Here is a 19,373-nt window from a genome sequence, read left to right as displayed (position 1 = left end):
GGTGTACTTAGAACTCCAACACATTGGTCTTCCGGTCACAAAGCTAAACATCTGCGTTTAGCCTCCTTCTGTGTTCATTGTTGTGTTCTTCTTAAAACTGTAATGGATTGAAATCACCCGCACAGCAAAGAGCTACTGTTGCAGGAGCACAGACACAATGTCAACGACCAGAACCCAATGAGCTGTTATTCACATCACATGTGATTCTGTGCTTCCTTAGCACACAATAAGTCCTGACATCCAAAACGGAGACACATTTTGCACAAAAAATTGCCATTTTGTATCATTTGGCATCTCTTTTTGCAGCTCCACTTGATCGGGCACTTCCGAGAGGTCTTTCTCTGGAACCGGATATCGGATACTGGACATCATATACATGTTAGAGATGGTTAATCTCTGCTTGGAGACAGGCATAGCTCCACCATTCTAGAAACATGCAATGGTCAGAGCTGACCTAAAGAAACCTAACCTTGACCCTGCCTGGTGAGGGAACTTCCGTCCAATCCCCCTACTCCCAGGCTTTAGTAAAGTGTCAGAAAAACAAGTGAACAGAAACCTCTCAGATTTCCTGGAGGCCAATTCATCCCTGCATTCCACGCAAATGGGCTTCCGGCCTCAGGCTGGAGTTACAGGGAAAGAACTAGAGTGGAAGAGCCCCTTCTCAAAGGATCAACCTTTCAGGTCTTTGACGAAGACAGTTCTTCAGAAACTTTGTCCGTTCTCTGTGGGGTCCCACAGTTGTCCTCCCTAAGTCCACCACTTTTTAATATATATTTTCAATCTTTGCTGCACATTATAGCTCCCTTTGGGATTTCTATAGCCTCCTGTGCAGACGACCCCCAGCAGGTTTTCTCTCTCACCCCAGATGTCGATCCCCGAACATCCACCCTTGGACCTTGTTTGGAGCAGGTCGCCAGCTGGATGAATAAACCTTATCCTTAGCTCAATGGTGCAAAAACAGATTTAATGATTCTGGGGAACAACCCCCTGGCTCATCAAGGCCTGGGCTGGCCCTCCCCAAGCCCCTAAGAATGTCATAAAATGTTTGTGGATGTGGCTCGACGATACCTTGACAATGGAAGCCCAGGTCACTAAGGTCTCGGCCAGTTGTTTTGGATTGTTGCGGATGCTGCACAGGATTCTGCCGCTGCTCCCCAGACCTTGAGGCAGGTGGTGGTTCGGGCTCTCGTACTCTCTCACCTGGACTATGGCAACTCACTTTACCTGGGATCCCCAAAGGAGTCGTTCAGAAACTACAAGTTGTACAAAATGCGGCTGCCCACACGTTACTTGGAACTCCTAGATCTCAGTCAGTGAGGCATGGACTAAAAGATCTTCACTGACTCCTCATTGCCCAAAGAATAGAATTTAAATCCCTCATCGAGCTATATTGGGACAAGGCCCGCCCACCCTACGCCAGCTGGTTGACCCTTACAGTTCTAATACACTCAGTTTGATCATTCAATCTTCATCTGGCAACAATGCCTTATCAAAAGAACTAGAAGGGGCGGACGATCATTTAACTTGAATGCAGCTAAGATCTGGACCTCTCTCCCCTTGACCACCAGAGCTGTGGAGAGCGAGTTATGCTTTAGAAAAGTTATTAAACACTAGCCCTTCAAGTAGATTCATCCCCTAGGTATCCTCTTCGTCTACTATGGTGAAACCTCTCCTTATCAGCGCTGGGCTCCCTTCGGGTCGCCATGCGCTTTACAAATCCTATAGTATGGTGGAGTATAGCATAACATAGCACAGCATAGTATAGCATAGTATAGTATAGTATAGCATAGTATAGTATAGAATAGTATAGTATAGTATAGCATAGTATAGTACATTATAGTATAGTATAGCACAGCATAGTATAGCATAGCATAGTATAGTATAGTATAGCATAGTATAGAATAGTATAGTATGGTATAGTATAGAATAGTATAGTATAGTATAGTACAGCATAGTATAGTATAGTATAGTATAGCATAGTACATTATAGTATAGTATAGTATAGCATAGCATAGCATAGTATAGTATAGCATAGTATAGTACATTATAGTATAGTATAGTATAACATAGCATAGTATAGTATAGCATAGCACAGTATAGTATAGCATAGCATATCATAGCATAGCATAGCATAGTATAGTATAGTATAGTATAGCATAGCATAGCATAGCATAGTATAGTATAGTACATTATAGTATAGTATAGTATAGCATAGTATTTTTGACATTTCACATCATTTCTGCAAAGGAAGTTATACAAATTGCGCCCAAACCTACTTTGCTTTGAGACGATGTGCCATTTGGAATGAATCTTGTGTTATTCTGTGTCCCCTCACAGGATCTGACATGGCTCCTATAGTTACCAACCAGCCCCAGAGCATGGGCTACGGCACACACACCAACACCTGGCACTCGGGGATGATGGACTGCATGGACGACATGGGCATTTGTGAGTATTACACACTGCACACAGGTACATGTGCATTCAAATACACACGTGGCCACTTCTGAGCATCACAGACTCCACACACATGCTGCGCACAGGCGGAGGTGCTCTTCGGTACATCACCAGCATCTGTGAGTATCACGCACTGCACACACACACGACACGTGCTCTCAGGCACACCAAGGCCTCCGTGAGTATGGCAGGCTACACACACAGGCACGTGTGCAGTCAAGGCACATACACATGGGCATCTGCGAGTACCACACACTAGACACATGGTACGTGCACTCAGGCACACACACACACAGGCATCTGTGGGTATTACACGCTGCACACAAATGACACTCACATGCACATGTGCATTCAAGTACATACACATGGCCGTCTGAAAATATCACAGACTGTACATGACATACATAGGTGTATACATGGATGGGTATCATCTGTGAGTATCAGACACTGCACACACACATGGGCACCTGGGAGAATCACACAGTGCAGCACAGGTGCTTGTGCACTCAGGCATGCACACAGGCATCTGTGAGCATCACAGACTGTACATACATCACACACACACACACACACACACATAGGGACATGTGCACTCAGGTCCACACACATGGGCATCTGTGAGCATCACAAACTGCACATACACCACACACAGGCACATGTGCACTGAGGCACACACACATGGGCATCTGTGAACATCACAGACTGCACATACATCGCACACACACACAGGGACATGTGCACTCAGGTTCACACACAGGGACATCTGTGAGCATCACAGACTGCAAATACATCACACTCACAGGGACCTGTACACTCAGGCTCACACACATGGGCTTCTGTTAGCATCAGAGACTGAGCAAACATGACACACACTCGGGCTCATGTGCACTGAGCCACACACACAGGCATCTGTGAGGATTACACACTTCACTCAAATGACACACACAGGCACGTGTGTATTCAGTCACACACACATGGACATCTGTCAGGATTACACACAAACAGCACACACAGGCGCATGTGCACTCATTCATTCACACATGGGCATCATGGAGTATCACACATTGTAACATACAGGAGCACAAGTACTCAAGCACACATACTTGGGAATCTATGAGTAGTAAACACTATGCACATGTACACACACATGCATATGCACTCAGAACAACACATGGGAATCTGCGAGCATCACACACTGCGCACACATGATTAGCACACACACATGTGCATGTTCACTCAGGCCCACACACAGGCACCAATGAATATCACACCCTGCACACTCATGACTCATACATACACACAGGTGCATGTTCACTCAGGCACACACACACGGGCATCTGTGAATATCAAACCCTGCACACACGACTCATACATACACACATGTGCATGTAAACTCAGGCACACACACGGGCATCTGTGAGTATCAAACCCTGCACACACATGACTCATACATACACACATGTGCATGTAAACTCAGGCACACACACGGGCATCTGTGAGTATCAAACCCTGCACACACGACTCATACATACACACATGTGCATGTAAACTCAGGCACACACACAGGCATCTGTGAGTATCACACCCTGCACACATGACTCACATATACACACAGGTGCATGTTCACTCAGGCACACACACGGGCACACCTCTGTTCTTAAGAATTGTGTCCACTGCGCTCTTCCCATCCCTCACCCCCTATCTAGGAGCCCCCACTATACCCAACACAAACTAACATTTTTTTCCAGTTTGGCTGGGATCCTATGGTCAGATGTGCTGAACATTTTAACAGTTGCAAACGCTGCAATTTGATGGTTTCAACCATTAAAACACCTTTTCTTATTTACTAAACCCGTGTTAGTCATTTTAAACAATTTTCTGACTCCTAAAATGGGATCCTGAATGGATACTGATTCGGTATCTTCAAGTGACGTGTTTGAGGTGTCCTTCCAACGCCGACCTGTAGCCAATGCATCAATGTTTTGTGGCCAAAACGCATTAGCAAACCAGTGGTATTTTACTGACACTTCAAAGGAGGTGGTAATCCATTTGCAATTAGGAAGGGGTCCCCCTCGTGCTCCTTTCCCTTTGTGAATGTAAAAAAAGTAAATGAAAAGACAGTGGTCCACATTACCATTACTTTTCAACAAACAAGAAAACAAACTTTCATTTTAAAATGCAGTGCCATTTCCATTAGAAAAAAAGGTTTGCCTTATAAAATAAACAATCACAGGCATGGTGGTCTGCTGACCCCAGCAGGCCACCATTCCTGTGATGGCCTACAATCGTAGGGAGTCGGAATTTGAAGTCCGACCATCCTAATAGGAATGACCCACTAAAATTTAGGCTTAAGAATCAACCTATTAGTACCTAGGTCAGTTCTTAAATGCCTTTACTGGTCACAAATTGCAACCAGTATTTTGCGTCCCGTAAATAGTGCACATGGCCCCTGCTTCATTACTGGGGCGCGGGTGTTGGTCGCTCGGATACAGTTGCAGCAGTGCTGGCTCAGTCCACTGGTCTACCTCCGTTGTCCGCTGGACTACGCCAAGTTGAGGACACACCCCTGGTGCTACTGAGATCCTGGTTTGTTGCGGCTCCAACCTCTTGAGGCATTGAAGATGGACTAGCCTGGTCCCCTCTGGAAAGGCCACAGGAGAGGGGAGCACAGTGGGCCTGTAGCATGTTTGTAGGACCCCTACATCTGTCTGTAAATGGGCTGGGTAGAATGGAAGACTGGGAGAAGAAGATACTTCTGGGCATTGTCCTCACTCCCCTCTCTTTCTAGGTCTCTGTGGCACCTTTGTACCCTGCATCCTGATGTGTAGGATCTCCAAGAAATTTGGGGAGAACCTCTGCCTGCCATGTCTGCCAGGATCCTTACTCGCCCTGGAGACAGCTATGAGAGAGCGCTGGCACATTAAGGTAAGGGGGCACCCTGACTGCTTCTGGCATCTCAGGGCAGGTATTCTGTGGAACAGTCATGGTTGGACAATATATAGCTGGGTATGCAAGGCCTGGCATAAAAGGAGGGCGTGGAGGGAGATGAGGCCAAAACAGAATAGTGAGGGCATGTGTGTGTTTTTAGCCGTGTGAGTTATACTTCTATGTGTGTATATCACTGTTTAGGTGTGTGTTTAGTTGAAACAATGTATGTGTGTGAGTATGTGTGTGTGCATGTGTGTGTGTGTGTACTCGTGTGTGTGTGCGCTTCTTTGGGAGTGTCAGTATGTGTTTGGGTGTGTATGCCTACTTTTCTGATTGTTCTAGGCTCTGTGTGGCACTCATACACACATACTCTGGGAGTGCCTCCCCTTTACAACACGTGATGCTGTGGGGCTCTCTCATGAGGGGGGGTTCTTCACTCGCTTGGCTTTTCAACGCTCTTCCCCTTTATAACACACGTGGTGCTGTGGGGTTCGGACAGGAGTGGGGTTCTCATGCTCTTGGTTTCCCAGGGCCAAGTCGACCTGAGACACACACACAAAAAGTGCAGCTGCCTCTTAATTTTTGCAGATGTATATTTGAATACTACAACTTGTATGGATTTTAAACTATTAAGAAAAACACCTCACCCACTGAATGGTGGCATGCTTCATCATTGGCATTTTTTCTCACCCTAGTAGGTGAATAGCACTAGAGTGGGCTCAACTACTACAGGGGAGCTCGTATAGATTCATAACTTCTGAACAATTTCCGGAGGTCCAGTTTCGGGTTAAAAATTGGTCACAAATTTACCCAAACAATTTTATTAGTGGGAACCTACACAACAGTTAAGATGTGGATGCCTTCTAGGAATACAATGGTTCCGTAATCTCTAGCCTGCCAACATGTTTCAATCGAATTCTGTATGCCCATATGGGTTGCTTGTCCGTCTTCAGGGGTACTAAACCTCCCTGTTTGCCCTCTAATATATGTAGGGAAAACGTGGTAATAAGGGGGCATAAGGCTGTCCTACCTGTGGTCTTCGAGAACCTGTATGGTATTCATAAAAAGAAAATCTTTTAAAAATGGAAGGAATGTTTTAAAAAAAGGATGCATATCAGCTACTGTGGGCACTCCACCTCACTCATGTTAGTGTCTAAACATGCACACACTTGTGTACAGCACTGTGACTATGTCAACCTTTAAAAAAACACACAGCCTGCTCTGGAATTCACTCTTATTGCATATGGGGGTGGGATATATGATTGCTACAGTGTGTGAGTCTTTCCGCTTACCCAGTGTTAGGTCTCTACAGGCCCCATCAGCCCTGAGGGGATAAACACTTCCTTGTAGTCACACTCTTAGGGATTTAATATGAAATTGAAGGTTAAATAATCCGTAGCCGTTGTCTAATCTCCCCACATAAAGTGCTTAACTTAAAACGCATCTCTGTGTTGACAGGTTTGCTTATGTGTCTGTGTGTGTGTGCAGGTGTGACTGTGTGTCTCTGTATGTGTACAGGGATGCCTATGTGTCTCTCTGTGTATGCAGGTGTGCCTATGTGTCTCTGTGTGTGTGCTGGTGTGACTGTGTGTATGTGTGAGCAAGTGTGCCTACTTGTGTCTGGGTATGTGTAGGTGTGCTTATGTGTCTCTGAGTGTGCAGGTGTGCCTACATGGCTCTGTGTGTGTGTGGGCAGGTGTGTCTATGTGTGTGTGTCTGCGTGCAGGGGTGTCTATGCGTCTCTGTATGTGCAGGTGTGCTTATGTGTCTGTATGTGTGCAGGTGTGACTGTGTGTCTCTGTATGTGTGCAGGTGTGCCTTGGTGTCTCTGTGTGTGCAGGTGTGCCTTGGTGTCTCTGTGCGTGTGCAGGTGTGGCTGTGTGTGTGCAGGTGTGCTTATCTGTCTGTGTGCAGGTGTGCTTATCTGTCTGTGTGCAGTTGTGACTGTGTGTCTCTTTGTGCATGCAGGTGTGTCTGTGTGTCACTGTGAGTGCACGTGTGTCTGTGTGTGGGTGTGTGTCTGTGTGCAGGTGTGTCTATGTGCCTCTATGTATGTGCAGGTGTGACTGTGTATGTGTCTGTGTGTGTGCAGGTGTGATTGTGTGTCTGCAGATATGTATATATATCGCTGTGTCTTGGGGAGGGAGGGTGTCTATATGAATGTAAATGTGTGTGTGTGTGTGTGTGTATGAGTACAGGTAAATCAGTCTGTTTCTGGTTGCGCACTTCGGTATGCCATTTTGTGATGGAGGTTGATGTGGCATGTCAAGATGTTTTTGTGTGTTTAGTTGTGTCAGAATGTGCTTAGGTGTATTTGAGTGTGGCATGTGTAGCTTCTTACCCAAACTGTGGGCATATAATAAATACACCACACACGGAGGTCTGCAACAGATTCTTGAACATACCATTGCGCTCTGCATGCATTGCGTTATAACTTTCATAACCACACCTTAACACCGCCCATCAGATTACGTAATTCCTGTCTAGAGTCCACCCAGAACCGCAAGGGTCCTAGCTTGCATGATATCAAAGATACTACAGTATGTCTGAATATAGGTATGTCATGCTGTGCACGCGGACTGGGTTGTGTCAGGATGTTTTGATGTGTACACATCTGAGGGCTGTGTGAGCTTAGGTGTGTTAGTGTGTATTTTTGTGTGACAGTTGTGCGTTCTTAGGTGTCAGTAATGGGTTGTTTTGATCAAGGTGTCTTTGGGGTCTTTGTGCGAAGGTGTGTGCAAAGACAGACAGCCTGAACTATGGCTGTTTGGAAACTATTTCTATGGGGAAGGGGTGAGGGTGAGGAGGGACACCGTGTCCGGAGTGTGTGGGTGAGCAGAGAAGTGGTGTCCAGAGGGTGAGGGTGAGCAGGGACGCAGTGTCTGGAGGGTGAGGGTGAGGAGTGACGCAGTGTCTGGAGGGTGAGGGTGAGGGTGAGGAGGGAAGCGGTGTGGGAGGTGGAGGGGTGAGAGTGAAGAGGGACGCGGTGTCCAGAGGGTGATGGTGAGGAGGGAAGCGGTGTCAGAGGGGGAGAGGTAAGGGTGAGTGTGAGGAGGGAAGCAGTGTCAGAGGGAAAGGGGTGAGGAGGGAAGCGGTGTCGGAGGGGGAAGGGTAAGGGTGATAGTGAGGACGGAATCGGTGTTGGGGGGAGGGGGAGGAAAGAAGCGGTGTCGGGGAGGGGTGAGGGTGAGGAGGGAAGCGATGTTGGAGGGGGAAGGAGGAGGGGGAGGAAGGAAGCGGTGTCAGAGGGGGAGGGGTTAGGGTGTGGGTGAGGGTGAGGAGGGAAGCACTTTCCACGGGGAGGTGTGAGGGTGAGGAGGGAAGCAGTGTCGGAGGGTGAGGGGTGAGGAGGAGGAGGGAAGCGGTGTCATAGGGGTGAGGAGGGAAGCGTGTCAGAGGAGGTGAGGGGGGAGGAGGGAAGTTGTTTCAGAGGGGGAAGGGTGAGGGGAAGGGGAAGGAAGGAAGCGGTCTCCAGGGGGACGGGGGTGTCCGACTGGCACAGATATCCTCTGGACAAAATCTTCCGCTTCTTGTGGGATAGCTCAGTGTGTAATATACCAGCTGCAGTGAAGAAAGGGGGTAAAAAAGAAGAGAAGAGAAAGGAGGGAGGCGAGTGACAGGAAATTAAGGAGAGAGAAAGATTGAGTGGAAGGGGCGAAACAGAGAGAGAGAGAGAAGGAAGAGGTGAGAATATCCAGGAGAGAGGTTTGAGAGGGAGAAACTGAGTGCAAGGAATGAAAAACAGAGGAAGAAGAAGTGGAGTGTAGTGAAGGAGAGGAGGCAGAAAGGACTGTTTGAGAGGAAGCAAAGAAAGAGGAGGGTTAGAAATGAGGAAGAGAGGGAGCAAAGATGGAAGGACTGACAAGAGGAAGGAGGGAGAGCAGGGACAGCAATGAAGGGAAAAGAATTGAGATGTAAAAGATATAGGGGGTCATTCCGACCCCGGCGGGCGGCGGGCACCGCCCGCCGGGCAGAGACCGCCAGAAGACCGCACCGCAGTCAAATGACCGCGGCGGTCATTCTGACTTTCCTGCTGGGCCGGCGGGCGACCGCCAAAAGGCCGCCCGCCGGCCCAGCGGGAAAGACCCAGCAATGATGAAGCCGGCTCCGAATGGAGCCGGCGGAGTTGCTGGGGTGCGACGGGTGCAGTGGCACCCGTCGCAATTTTCAGTGTCTGCCAAGCAGACACTGAGAATCTTGCTGGGGCCCTGTTAGGGGGCCCCTGCACTGCCCATGCCAGTGGCATGGGCAGTGCAGGGGCCCCCATGGGCCCCACGACACCCGTTCCCGCCAGCTTACACCGCCAGGAACAGGCTGGTGGGAAGGGAGTCGGAATCCCCATGGCGGCGCTGCTTGCAGTGCCGCCATGGAGGGTTCCTTTGGCCAGGGGAAAACCGGCGGGAAACCGCCGGTTTCCCTTTTCTGACCGCGGCTTTACCGCCGCGGTCAGAATTGGCCAGGAAGCACCGCCAGCCTGTTGGCGGTGCTTCCGTGGTCGTTGGCGACCCCCATAGTAGGGGATGGAGGGGACAGAGGAGGCGGAGAGGATGAAGGTGGAGGGCAAGAGGGAAATATTAAGACGTGCAGTCAGGCACTGCTGGAGGAGGGGGTGGTAGCTGTGGGACACACCTGGGAAGGTGCAGATGTAATATGGGGGCAGCATTTGGGCACACCTCTGGTGCAACTGGAGGCAGCAGATGGGCACACCTGGTAGGACACTCCTGGAAGAGGGAGTGGGTCACATCTGGCCAAACACGGCTGGAAAAAAAAGTGGCATTAGTGGGGCACACACAGTGAGACACAGCCAGAAGTGGAGGGTGACATGGGTGGGGCACACACAGAAAGATGCAGCTGGAAGGGGTGGCAGCAGTGGGGCACACCCAGAGAGATGCAGCTGGAAGGGGTGGCAGCAGTGGGGCACACCCAGAGAGATGCAGCTGGAAGGGGTGGCAGCAGTGAGGCACACCCAGAGAGGTGCAGGTGGAGAAGGGTGGCAGGTGTGGGCACACCCAGAGAGATGCAGCTGGAAGAGGTGGCAGCAGTGGGGCACACCCAGTGAGATGCAGCTGGAGGGGGTGGCATGAGTGGGGCACACCCAGAGTGATGCAGCTGGAGGGGGTGGCAGCTGTGGGGCACACACAGAGAGATGCAGCTGGAGGGGGTGGCAGTAGTGGGGCACACCCAGAGGGATGCAGCTGGAGGGGGTGGCAGCTGTGGGGCATACCCAGAGAGATGCAGCTGGAGTGGGTGGCAGTAGTGGGGCACACCCAGAGAGATGCAGCTGGAAGGAGTGGCAGCAGTGGGGCACACAGAGAGAGATGCAGCTGAAGAGGATGGCAGCAGTGGGGCACACTCAGTGAGATGCAGCTGGAGGGGGTGACATGAGTGGGGCACACCCAGAGAGATGCAGCTGGAAGGGGTGGCAGCAGTGGGGCACACAAAAAGTGATGCAGCTGGAAGGAGTGGCAGCAGTGGGGCACACAGAGAGAGATGCAGCTGGAGGTGATGGCAGCAGTGGGGCGCACCCAGAGTGATGCAGCTGGAAGGAGTGGCAGCAGTGGGGCACACACAGAGAGCTGCAGCTGGAGGGGATGGTAGCAGTGGGGCACACCCAGAGTGATGCAGCTGGATGGGGTGAGAGCTGTGGGGCACACACAGAGAGCTGCAGCTGGAGGGAGTGACTTGAGGGGGCACACCTAGAGAGATGCAGCTGGAGGGGATGGCAGTAGTGGGGCACACCCAGAGTGCCGCAGCTGGAAGGGGTGGCAGCAGTGGGACACACCCAGAGTGACACAGCTGGAAGGGGTGGCAGCAGTGGGGCACACAAAGAGTGATGCAGCTGGAAGGAGTGGCAGCAGTGGGGCACACAAAGAGTGATGCAGCTGAGGGGGTGGCAGTAGTAGGGCACACCCAGAGAGATGCAGCTGGAAGGGGTGTCACCAGTGGGGCACACAGAGAGAGATGCAGCTGGAGGGGATGGCAGCAGTGGGGCACACCCAGTGAGATGCAGCTGGAGGGGGTGACATGAGTGGGGCACACCCAGAGAGATGCAGCTGATAGGGGTGGCAGCAGTGGGGCGCACAAAGAGTGATGCAGCTGGAAGGAGTGGCAGCAGTGGGGCACACAGAGAGAGATGCAGCTGGAGGGGATGGTAGCAGTGGGGCACACCCAGAGTGATGCAGCTGGAGGGGGTGGCAGCAGTGGGGCACACACATAGAGCTGCAGCTGCAGAGGATGGCAGCAGTGGGGCACACCCAGAGTGATGCAGCTGGAAGGGCTGGCAGCTGTGGGGCACACACAGAGAGATGCAGCTGGAAGGGGTGGCAGCAATGGGGCACACAAAGAGTGATGCAACTGGACGGGGTGGCAGTAGTGGGGCACACCCAGAGAGATGCAGCTGGAGGGGGTGGCAGTAGTGGGGAAAACCCAGAGAGATGCAGCTGGAAGGGGTGGCAGCAGTGGGGCGCACAAAGAGTGATGCAGCTGGAAGGAGTGGCAGCAGTGGGGCACACAGAGAGAGATGCAGCTGGAGGCGATGGCAGCAGTGGGGCACACCCAGAGTGATGCAGCTGGAAGGGGTGGCAGCAGTGGGGCACACACAGAGAGCTGCAGCTGGGGGTGGGTGTCAGCAGTAGGGCACACACAGAGAGATGCAGGTGGAGGGGGTGGCAGCAGTAGGGCACACCCAGAGAGATGCAGCTGGAGAGGGTTACTTGAGGGGGCACACCCAGAGAGATGCAGCTGGAGGGGATGGCAGCAGTGGGGCACACAAAGAGTGATGCAGCTGGAAGGGGTGGCAGCTGTGTGGCACACACAGAGAGATGCAGGTGGAGGGGGTGGCAGCAGTGGGGCACACCCAGAGAGATGCAGCTGGAGGGGGGGACTTGAGGGGGCACACCCAGAGAGATGCAGCTGGAGGGGATGGCAGCAGTGGGGCACACAAACAGTGATGCAGCTGGAAGGAGTGGCTGCAGTGGGGCACACAAAGAGTGATGCAGCTGGGGGGGTGGCAGTATTAGGGCACACCCAGAGAGATGCAGCTGGAAGAGGTGGTACCAGTGGGGCACACAGAGAGAGATGCAGCTGGAGGGGATGGCAGCAGTGGGGCACGCCCAGTGAGATACAGCTGGAGGGGGTGACATGAGTGGGGCACACCCAGAGAGATGCAGCTGGAAGGGGTGGCAGCAGTGGGGCACACAGAGAGAGATGCAGCTGGAGGGGATGGCAGCAGTGGGGCATTCAAAGAGTGATGCAGCTGGAAGGAGTGGCAGCAGTGGGGCACACAGAGAGAGATGCAGCTGGAGGGGATGGCAGCAGTGGGGCACACCCAGAGTGATGCAGCTGGAAGGGGTGGCAGCAGTGGGGCACACACACAGAGCTGCAGCTGGGGGTGGGTGTCAGCAGTAGGGCACACACAGAGAGATGCCGGTGGAGGGGGTGGCAGCAGTGGGGCACACCCAGAGAGATGCAGCTGGAAAGGGTGGCAGCAGTGGGGCACACTTACTCACTCCCTCTGTTTCCACAGGGATCCATCTGCAAGGACTTCTTCTGCCAGTGCTTCTGTGGGCCCTGCGTGCTGTGCCGGATGGCGAGGGAGGTGGACAGGAGGCATTGAACCCACCAAAGGGCTGATTGGGTGCCTTGGTCAATTCCACCCAACAAAATGGTCTCACGTGCTAATTTCGGACCCAAAATGTCCACTGTACCAAGGCTTGCTACCCAGTCCTTTCTCATCAAAAATAAATTAATACAGATTAATCCAGGAGCTCACATAAAAAAATTGAATGACTGTTTTTTTCATTATTGTAAACATTCAGACCTGCTTAAAGGCTCCTGGGCACCTTGAATCTCTGCTACCTTAATGTAAACAAACAGACCTTCTTGCAAGCCGCTGTGGCCCCTTGAATCACTTCTATCTCATTAAACATGCAGACCTGCTCACAAGCTCGTGGGCACCTTGGATTGCTGCTATCTCATTACTGTATCAATGCAGACCAGCTTACAAGCCCCTGGGCCCCTTGAATCACTGATATCTCATTACTGTAAACACGCAGACCTCCTTACATGCCTCTGGGCCCTTGAATCACTTCTATCCCATTACTGTATACATGCAGACCTACTCACAAGCTCGTGGGCACCTTGGATCGCTGCTATCTCATTACTGTATACATGCAGACCAGCTTACAAGCCCCTGGGCCCCTTGAATAATCACTTCTATCTCATTACTGTAAACATGCAGACCTTCTTACATGTCTGTGGGCCCTTGTATCAGTTCTATCCCATTACTGTGTATATGCAGACCAGCTTACAAACTCCTGGGCACCTTGGACCACTGCTATCTCATTACTGTATACATGCAGACCAGCTTACAAGCCCCGAGGCCCCTTGAATGACTGTCATCTCATAACTGTAAACATGCAGAACTTCTTACAAGTCCCTTGGCCCCTTGAATCACTGCTATTGCACTACTGTATACATTGAGACCTCCTTACAAGTCCCTAGGCCCCTTGAATCACTTCTATCTCATTACTGTATACATTGAGGCCTCCTTACAAGTTCCTTGGCCCCCTTGAATCACTTCTATCTCATTATAATATACATCAAGACCTCCTTACAAGCCCCTGGGCCCCTTGAATCACTGCTATCTCATTACTGCAACCATGCAGACCTCCTTGCAAGCCCCTGGGCCCCTTGAATCACTGCTATCTCATTACTGTATACATCAAGGCCTCCTTACAAGTCCCTGGGCCCCTTGAATCACTTTTATCACATTACTATAAACATCAAGACCTCCTAACAAGTCCCTGGGCCCCTTGAATCACTTCTATCTCATTACTGTAAACATGCAGACCTCCTTGCAAGCCCCTGGGCCCCTTGAATCACTGCTATCTCATTATTGTATACATTGAGACCTCCTTACAAGTCCCTGGGCGCCTTGAATCACTGCTATCTCATTACTGTATACATCAAGGCCTCCTTACAAGTCCCTGGGCCCCTTGAATCACTTTTATCACATTACTATAAACATCAAGACCTCCTAACAAGTCCCTGGGCCCCTTGAATCACTTCTATCTCATTACTGTAAACATGCAGACCTCCTTGCAAGCCCCTGGGCCCCTTGAATCACTGCTATCTCATTATTGTATACATCAAGACCTCCTTACAAGTCCCTGGGCCCCTTGAATCACTTCTGTCACTTCTGTCTTATTACTGTAAACATGCAGACCTCCTTACATGCCTTTGGGGCCTTGAATCACTTCTATCCCATTATTGTATACATTGAGGCCTCCTTACAAGTCCCTGGGCCCCTTGTATCACTTCTATCTCATTACTGTATGCATTGAGGCCTCCTTACAAGTCCCTGGGCCCCTTGAATCACTTCTATCACATTACTATATACGCCAAGACCGCCTAACAAGTCCCTGGGCCCCTTGAATCACTTCTATCTCATTACTATCACCATGCAGACCTCCTTGCAAGCCCCTGGGCCCCTTGAATCACTGCTATCTCATTACTGTATACATCAAGACCTCCTAACAAGTCCCTGGGCCCCATGAATCACTTCTATCTCATTACTGCAACCATGCAGACCTCCTTACAAGTCCCTGGGCCCCTTGAATCACGCCAAGACCTCTTAACAACTCCCCAGGCCCCGTGAATCACTTCTATCTCATTACTGTAACCATGCAGACCTCCTTGCAAGTCCCCGGGCCCCTTGAATCACTGCTATCTCATTACTGTATACATCAAGACCCCCGTACAAGTCCCTGGGCCCCTTGAATCACTTCTGTCTCATTACTGTAAACATGCAGACCTCCTTACATGTCTCTGGGCCCTTGAATCACTTCTATCCCATTACTGTATACATCGAGGCATCCTTACAAGTCCCTGGGCCCCTTGAATCACTGCTATCTCATTACTGTATACATTGAGGCCTCCTTACAAGTTCCTTGGTCCCCTTGACTCACTTCTATCTCATTATAATATACATCAAGACCTCCTAACAAGTCCCTGGGCCCCTTGAATCACTTCTATCTCATTACTGCAACCATGCAGACCTCCTTGCAAGCACCTGGGCCCCTTGAATCACTGCTCTCTCATTACTGTATACATCAAGGCCTCCTTACAAGTCCCTGGGCCCCTTGAATCACTTCTATCTCATTGCTGTATACATCAAGGCCTCCTTACAAGTCCCTGGGCCCCTTGAATCACTTTTATCACATTACTATATACATCAAGACCTCCTAACAAGTCCCTGGGCCCCTTGAATCACTTCTATCTCATTACTGTAACCATGCAGACCTCCTTGCAAGCCCCTGGGCCCCTTGAATCACTGCTATCTCATTACTGTATACATCAAGGCCTCCTTACAAGTCCCTGGGCCCCTTGAATCACTTTTATCACATTACTATATACATCAAGACCTCCTTACAAGTCCCTGGGCCCCTTGAATCACTTTTATCACATTACTATAAACATCAAGACCTCCTTACAAGTCCCTGGGCGCCTTGAATCACTTCTGTCTCATTACTGTAAACATGCAGACCTCCTTACATGCCTTTGGGCTCTTGAATCACTTCTATCCCATTATTGTATACATCGAGGCCTCCTTACAAGTCCGTGGGCCCCTTGAATCACTTCTATCTCATTACTGTATACATCAAGGCTTCCTTACCAGTCCCTGGGCCCCTTGAATCACTTCTGTCACTTCTGTCTCATTACTGTAAACATGCAGACCTCCTTACATGCCTTTGGGGCCTTGAATCACTTCTATCCCATTATTGTATACATTGAGGCCTCCTTACAAGTCCCTGGGCCCCTTGTATCACTTCTATCTCATTACTGTAACCATGCAGACCTCCTTGCAAGCCCCCGGGCCACTTGAATCACTGCTATCTCATTACTGTATACATCAAGACCTCCTAACAAGTCCCTGGGCCCCATGAATCACTTCTATCTCATTACTGCAACCATGCAGACCTCCTTACAAGTCCCTGGGCCCCTTGAATCACGCCAAGACCTCTTAACAACTCCCCAGGCCCCGTGAATCACTTCTATCTCATTACTGTATACGCCAAGACCTCCTAACAAGTCCCCAGGCCCCGTGAATCACTGCTATCTCATTACTGTAACCATGCAGACCTCCTTGCAAGTCCCCGGGCCCCTTGAATCACTGCTATCTCATTACTGTATACATCGAGGCATCCTTACAAGTCCCTGGGCCCCTTGAATCACTTCTATCTCATTCCTATATACATCAAGACCTCTTAACAGGTCCCTGGGCCCCTTGAATCAGTGTAACCATGCAGACCTCCTTGCAAGCCCCTGGGCCCCTCAAATCACTGATATCTCATTGCTGTCTACATTGAGACCTCCTTACAAGCCCCTGGGCCCCTTGAATCACTTCTGTCTCATTACTGTAAACATGCAGACCTCCTTGCTAGCCCCTGGGGCCCCTTGAATCACTGCTATCTCATTCATATAAACATGCAGACCTGCTTACAAGCCACTGGGACATTTGAATGCTTACTATCTCATCAATGTAAACATGCAGACCTCCTTGCTAGCCCCTGGGGCCCCTTGAATCACTGCTATCTCATTCATATAAACATGCAGACCTGCTTACAAGCCACTGGGACATTTGAATGCTTACTATCTCATCAATGTAAACATGCAGACCTCCTTACAAGTCCCTGGGCCCCTTGAATCACATTTATCACATTACTATATACATCAAGACCTCCTAACAAGTCCCTGGGCCCCTTAAATCACTTCTATCCCATCAATGTAAACATGCAGACCTACTTACAAGCCCCTGGGATCCTTGAATCGCTGCCATCTCATTAATGTAAACACACAGACCTACTTACTAGCCCCTAGGACCCCTTGAATCACTGCTATCTTATCAATGTAAACACACAGACCTGTTTACATGCCCCTGGGCACCTTGAACCTTTGCTATCTCATTAATGTACACATGCGAACCAGCTTACAAGCCCCTGGGACCCCTTGAAACACTGCCATCTCATTAATGTATACATGCAGACCAGTGTGCAAGCCCCTGAGCACCTTGATTCACTGGTACCCATTACCATATGCATGCAGACCAGGGGCCACTTGAATCACTGCTAGCTCATTAATATTCATATCTCATAAAAACGTAGACCAGCTTACAAGTCCTTGTTCTCCCAGTATCCTTATAGGGAAGCTCAACCCAATAGTCTATAGATGTAGATCTGGTTTCCAGCCTCCAGTACCCTTTGATGCACCCCCTCATACTGCTTTAATGTACAGATACACATCTTATTAGACTGTGCAGTTCCATTATATACCGATATAGGCCTGGTTTCCCTACCTCTGCTACCACCGTGGTCTTTGAGCTGCTTGAGCACCCACCACTTTACTATGCAGATAAGGTCTTCCTACAAGGCTGTGCTGCACCAATATCCCTCCAGTTATGGAGCTGTTTACAAGACCCTCATCTGCCCCATCCCTTAAACCACGGATGGAGCCCACTGCAGCGGACAGGAAGTCGACTAGGACAACTTCCTGTAGTACTGTCATTTTATGCAAAACTGTTCTGAGTGATGTACCCATGAGACTTCAAAACTGTTGTTTATTCATCTCAATAAACTCTTTCGGGAGCAGCCTGTCTGTGTGTTGCTGGTTTCTCTCACACTTTCTTGCACTAAGTTTACTGTCACACTCCTGCCTTTGAAAGAATATCAGTCACACTCGCTTGTGGTGACGATTTATTGCCTGTTGACATGATATTATGTAATGTCTCGGATACCACTGATAGCTAATAAACAAATCTTTAAAAAAAGGTTTACTGTCTCACTCTGACTCACTCAGTCTCAAATGGTCTCACTAATTCATGCACTCACTCATTCTACTATGGCCCACTCAGTCCCACTCATTCTCATTCATTCTGAATTACTCAGTGTTACTGAGATTCAGTTTTTACACAGAGTAACACTCAGTTAGGCTCACTGTCATTCTCCGTCACTCACTCACATTCATTCTCACACATGCTGGTCTTTACTGCCACTTACTCTCACTCACTCTGACTCATTCCTCCACTGACTATCACTTTATCTCACACACAGAGTCACACACACACATGCTCACGATGCTGGGATTTCATCAGCTCTGAACATTATCTCTGATGGCTGACGCAGGCACCTTCATTGATGTCTGTCAGCAAACAAACAATGCCACTAGCTGCCTCAGTTTGTTGCTGGACCAGAAGCGGGTCTGCATTTTATTTCAATTCTTCACTCTTCAAACAATGAAAAAGGACTACAAACCAAGGAAGATGTAGTGTAGCTGTGGAGCCCATACAGGAGAGCAGCCGCTGGTCCAGGGACACCTATCCATCAAACCAATCCACCCACTCAATTATCCATCCTCTACCTTGTCCATCCCCATTCATTCATCCATTCAATTATCCAGCCATCTTTTCGGTCATTCATCCACCCTTTCACTCCATCTAGCCATCCTTTCACTCCACCCGTTCATCACTCTCACTTTGGCTCATCTATCTACCCTTTCACTCATCCATCTATCCATCCTTTCATCCAGGCATCCATCTACACTGCCTTTCACTCATCCATCCATTGGTTTAATCCTCCATCTTTAAATACATCCTTTCACTCAGCCATTCATCCATACACCCATCCATCCACCCTTTTCCCTATCCATCCATTCATACAGCCCTCCATTTACCCTTTCACTCAGCCATCCATACTTTCACTCACTCATCCATCTGTTCATCCATCCATCATTTCACCCTTTCACCATCCATCCATCCTTTCATCCAGCCATCCATCTACACTGCCATTCCCTCATCCATCCATTGTTTTACTCATCCATCTTTACATACATCCTTTCACTCATCCATCCTTTCATTAATGCATCCATACTTTCACTCCATCTTCCATCTATCCACTCATTCATCCATTTACCCTTCCCGTCTTCCATCAATC

General features: G+C 49.7%; 1 protein-coding gene across 1 annotated transcript in view; it reads left to right on the top strand.

Annotated features, from left to right (window-relative positions):
* Nucleotides 1–18,181, top strand: part of LOC138246663 (cornifelin homolog A-like) — a 56,141-nt gene extending 37,960 nt beyond the window's left edge. Inside the window, exons 2-4 of the mRNA XM_069201406.1 lie at nt 2,338–2,448; nt 5,246–5,382; nt 12,911–18,181. Of these exons, the coding sequence (XP_069057507.1) occupies nt 2,346–2,448; nt 5,246–5,382; nt 12,911–13,000 (330 nt within the window). The 5' untranslated portion in view covers nt 2,338–2,345 and the 3' untranslated portion in view covers nt 13,001–18,181. The remainder of the gene's footprint in view (nt 1–2,337; nt 2,449–5,245; nt 5,383–12,910) is intronic.
* Nucleotides 18,182–19,373: the final 1,192 nt, after the last annotated feature.

Source organism: Pleurodeles waltl, chromosome 7, assembly GCF_031143425.1.
Source record: "Pleurodeles waltl isolate 20211129_DDA chromosome 7, aPleWal1.hap1.20221129, whole genome shotgun sequence".
NCBI classification, from domain to species: domain Eukaryota; kingdom Metazoa; phylum Chordata; class Amphibia; order Caudata; family Salamandridae; genus Pleurodeles; species Pleurodeles waltl.
The sequence above is the reverse complement of the archived record's forward strand: the minus strand, read 5'-3'. Positions and strand labels throughout refer to the sequence as shown.